This window comes from Ricinus communis, chromosome 5 (genome assembly GCF_019578655.1).
Source record: "Ricinus communis isolate WT05 ecotype wild-type chromosome 5, ASM1957865v1, whole genome shotgun sequence".
NCBI classification, from domain to species: Eukaryota; Viridiplantae; Streptophyta; class Magnoliopsida; order Malpighiales; family Euphorbiaceae; genus Ricinus; species Ricinus communis.
Genome location: NC_063260.1, coordinates 845,118 through 849,646, shown reverse-complemented (window position 1 = coordinate 849,646; position 4,529 = coordinate 845,118). Strand labels below are relative to the sequence as shown.

At 29.8% G+C, this 4,529-nt stretch overlaps 1 protein-coding gene across 2 annotated transcripts; it reads left to right on the top strand.

Moving 5' to 3' along the window:
• The first annotated feature begins 1,024 nt into the window (after nt 1-1,024).
• On the top strand, nt 1,025-3,546 carry LOC8273018 (agamous-like MADS-box protein TM6). Of its 2 annotated transcripts, none has more exons than XM_048373635.1 (7): nt 1,025-1,423; nt 1,605-1,671; nt 1,786-1,838; nt 1,972-2,071; nt 2,825-2,866; nt 2,948-2,992; nt 3,100-3,546. In XM_048373635.1, exons 1-7 carry the CDS (start codon nt 1,233-1,235, stop codon nt 3,280-3,282), a joined length of 681 nt encoding a protein of 226 aa, XP_048229592.1. In that variant the 5' UTR covers nt 1,025-1,232; the 3' UTR covers nt 3,283-3,546. The 2 variants fall into 2 exon arrangements, with proteins under 2 accessions (XP_048229592.1, XP_002533305.2); XM_002533259.4 differs by having other exon boundaries at nt 1,028-1,423; nt 1,777-1,838.
• Nucleotides 3,547-4,529: the final 983 nt, after the last annotated feature.

Here is a 4,529-nt window from a genome sequence, read left to right as displayed (position 1 = left end):
CGTTATTGTCTTCAAACAGTCACACTCTCTCTTATTTGACAAATGACAGCAACTATATAATTACTTGCACTCATATACAGGCTAATAATAGAGCTACTTAGGTGCAGTTACAAATCCTACATAGCTAGCTTGTTCATTTCTTTATTTACTTGCCTTTTGCCCAGTGTTGTTTCCTCCACAATTTGGCAATGGGTTAGATGATAACATTATAGCTCTTTTACTTTTCAATCTGGAGTTAAACTATCAACCAGTCTAATTAAAAAAAAAAAAAACAAACACAATACAGAAAAGAATGTATAATTTCTGAATGTAATACATTAGAAATATTTTCTATATGAAAAATTATGTGAATTCATGACTTGAAATGCAAGTAAATAGTGAATTTACCATTTGAAGTGCAAGTAAATAAGACATTATTATTTTTTAAAAATTAAATATTGTTAATATTCGTGTGTTAGAAGAAAAAAAATTATTTTTATAAAGTAGCGAATAAACTATCAAATTTAATCGAATTCAAAACCTCTAAGTATTTGACCCAGTAGTTCACATGATGTGTTGGACAAATTATTTTCCCATTTATGAGTGTACAATATCCTTAGCAATGTTACAAAAATATCCTAATATAAAGGGTAAAACTGTACATTATCTCTATTACCAATGTTACAGATTCAACAAAAGAGAGAAAATTACAAAAATAAATGACAATTCCATTTCAAGCTTTGCACTAATTGGGTTCCTTTTCTCCTCATTAATCTCTAACCATATATTAGAAATTTTCTTTATTTGTTCAAAAGAAGGATTCCCACACTAATTAAGACAGTAATACCTTAAATTCATAATCATAGTCTTATTGTCTTGACAATGTTCCCACATTATCCATTGCTAACTAGAGCAGGTTTAAGGGAAGCCTGCTTTATCATACATTAAATTTCACTACATTGTCTTGTCATCTTCAATGCACTTCCCGATATGACACGCTAACACCATAACTTACTCCATCTTATTACACTTCCATTAACATAAATTTAGCAACTATTCTCAGTTTAACAACAACCCACTTTTGCTCTTCCTCTCCCGATATAGAAACTACCCTTTTTCATCTCATCTTCTTCTCTTTTTAAACTTCAACATGTCTACATTGCACTACCCATTAGAACCCTTGTCACCCAGATCTCATAACTTTGTCTAGCAGATATAGTTTTGTCATCATCAACAACGAGAAGAAAGAAAACATGGGTCGTGGAAAGATTGAGATCAAGAAGATTGAAAACCCTACCAACAGGCAAGTCACTTATTCCAAGAGAAGAAATGGTATTTTCAAGAAAGCTCAAGAACTCACTGTTCTTTGTGATGCTAAAGTCTCTCTTATCATGTTCTCTAATTCTGGACGGAAATTCCATGAGTTCATTAGCCCTGGCACAACGTATGTATACATAAAAGTCAGTTCTTTTTTTCTTTTTTTTTTTAATTTTCCTCTTCTCTTTTGGCAGTATTTTGTTGTAAAATATAATCTTACAAAACCCTAAAAAATGTAAAAGATGAGGGAAATTACTATCTTATATATGGCTTTTTGAGTTATTTTTTTCTCTTTTAATGAGCTGCAGCACAAAGAAGATATTTGATCAATACCAGAAGACTTTGGGGATAGATCTGTGGATTACTCATTATGAGGTTTTTAGTCTCTATTTTCTTGTTATTGCTTGACCTAAGAGTTTATTTTTCTCAATTAATTTGAATTTCTTGAATTGGTTATGTGCTTAACTACGAGATCTGCAGAGAATGCAGGATCACTTGAAAAAATTGAATGATATCAACAATAAGCTGAGAAGGGATATCAGGTGATTATTAACACCTAATAATCAAGATCTTTTCTTTTCTTGTATTTGCTTTAATTATCTGATTCAAAGCTAAAATTTTCCTATGATTGTACATGTTTATATATATATATGGTTTTATGATATGTCTTAACAGGCAGAGGATGGGTGAGGATCTGAATGATCTTAGCTTTGATGAGCTGCGTGGTCTTGAGCAAAGAATGGCTCCTGCCTTGCATATGATACGTGAAAGAAAGGTTAGAATATTAGATTTAATTTCTTTATTTTTCCTTTTCTTTTCTTGGATAAACTCATATATTGTTGATCGATTTTCTTTTTCCAATTTCTTTTTTGGTTTTTTTAACATGAAATTTATGGTTTTATTTTCATCTACATGATTTAATTTTTTTAGGTTAATTTTGTTGGGATTTATATATATTTTAATTATTTTTTTATGAGAAGCAGAAAAAGCAAGCTTTTCATCATTTTGGCATGCTTGAAAATTTCATTAGAAAGAGACACTTCTTATTTCCCTAGAATACTCTTTTACCTTCTATGCTAAGGTCTTAGGACTTAAGATTTGAGTTCAAGTTTGGGTTAAATTAAGAGTAACATTCTCGCCATCGGTACTTTGGGATTTTCAAATTATCTTAAGAGATTTGGAACGATAAACTTCGCTTTGCTAAAATAAACTTCAAGAATATATATATATTTTCATTTCAAATTTAAATATTTATGTGTATTCCTTTTATAAATTTTAGCAATTGATTTTATGTAAAATATTTATCAGATATTCTCTTCCCCATAGTTAATGGAATAGATGATCAAGAAGATCACACATAGAAGTTAAAGTAATTATGGAATTTACAGCGAACAAATTGTTGATCAATAGCAAAAACAATCATATCTATAGTTACTACTAAGTAATTTATGAGATATTAACTTCATTCTTATGCCTATCTTAAGTAATCAATCAAATTACAATTCCAAGTTTCATTAAATTTTTGCAGTACCATTTCATCGAAACTCAGACAAATACCAAAAGGAAGAAGGTAACTGAACAAATTCATGTCTTAAACATCCTCTTTTAAGTTCTAAATGATTAACTTACAAACCAACACCTCTTATTGCAGGAAAGAAATTTGGTGGAAAGACATAGAGAACTCCTACAGAGATATGTAAGAACCTAAAATATCTTTCTGGTTGTTTTCATAATTGTTCATTATATATGTACATAAAAAAAAAAAAAGCAATTCTATTACTTTTTCTTCATTTGGAATTTAAGGAAGCAAACTGTGAGGATCCACAGTATGGTTTAGTGGACTATGAAGGGGATTATGAATCTGCAATTGCACTTGCAAATGGGGCATCCAATCTCTACTCGTTCCGCCTTCACCACGGCCACCCTGAGCCGCCTAACCTGCACCACGGAGGAGGATTTGGATCCCACGAACTCCGCCTTGCTTGAGTTGCACTGGAAAAAGCCACATATTCATATTGATCTCCCTCCATAAGCATAATCTAATCTAAATGCATATGGCATCTAATAGAATAAGAACCAGCTGGTATTCTACTTAATCTTACTGCACTATATATATTAGTGTTTGTCTAAATTGTTGAGCCATTTTTAATTTGTTTTTATGTTGTTTTAGCTTTTGCTGTACAATGGTACAGTGGGTGAATGAAACTTTGCAACTCTTTGATTAATTATATGGAATTTTTATTTGCTTAATTTAGGTGTAGGGCGAATTTAGTGCATATATTACAATTAATAGGAAAGTACATGTATGTATGAGTATTTATATCTTGCAATAGGACGATTGATACATACTTTATCGTTTAAAATTAAGGGATATTCTTACTTAGACTTGGTGTATATATTATAACTAATAGAATAACGAGACGTACACGATTAATGAATATATGTCAATTATTTATCAGTTTGATGTATAAATGGAGCTTAGATAAAAAAATTTCTAAGACTAGTTAATACGTGTTAATTATCTATTGGTTTGGTGTATAGGTGGAGACATACACCAAAACTTTTTCTTTAATTAGGATATTTAGAAAAAAAATTCTTAATTTAGAATAAAAATTAAGAAAAGTCAGTTTTTTTGATAATTTGAGAAGTAATTCTATTTATGGTGGTTTTTGAATATATGGACACTGTCCACTAGTTAGACTGGTTGATAAGGTTGTCTCCTAGTCCAACCGGCGGACAGGGGCAATCCACTCCTCCAATAGACGAATATGAAAAAAAAAAGATAAGATTTGTTCACTAATTTAAATGGTAGACAAATTTAAAATAAAGTACTAAAGAAAAAAAAACTTATGCACTAACACACTTGCACCCATTTGCACACACTAGAAAAGAAATAAAAAATTAGTTATGTCCGTCTATAGGACCAGCAGATATATTTGTTTGCCCATCATACAGGCTGACAGGACTAGCTTTTTAATTTTATTTTTTTCAGAGTTTGACCACTACCTTAAATTGATATCTTTTTTTTTAAACCATCATAAGCTGATAATTTCATAATTTTCATCTCAATTTATTTTTTTCTCAATTGCATTAAATTAAAAAAAAAATTCCGATACATCAAATTTAAATAAAAAAAATTCTCTAAATCAATAAATAGTTGATATATATTTATTAATTTTAAAAATTAAATATATTTTAATTATCTAATATTAAAATATCATTCGCGTTACTTT

Bases quoted from the DNA above. Each gene is read 5' to 3' on its own strand.
- LOC8273018 (XM_002533259.4), top strand. From the start codon at position 1,233: ATGGGTCGTGGAAAGATTGAGATCAAGAAGATTGAAAACCCTACCAAC. The intron at 1,672-1,776 runs GTTTTTAGTCTC...CGAGATCTGCAG, and splicing joins TGTGGATTACTCATTATGAG to AGAATGCAGGATCACTTGAA. The intron at 2,867-2,947 runs GTAACTGAACAA...CTCTTATTGCAG, and splicing joins CAAATACCAAAAGGAAGAAG to GAAAGAAATTTGGTGGAAAG.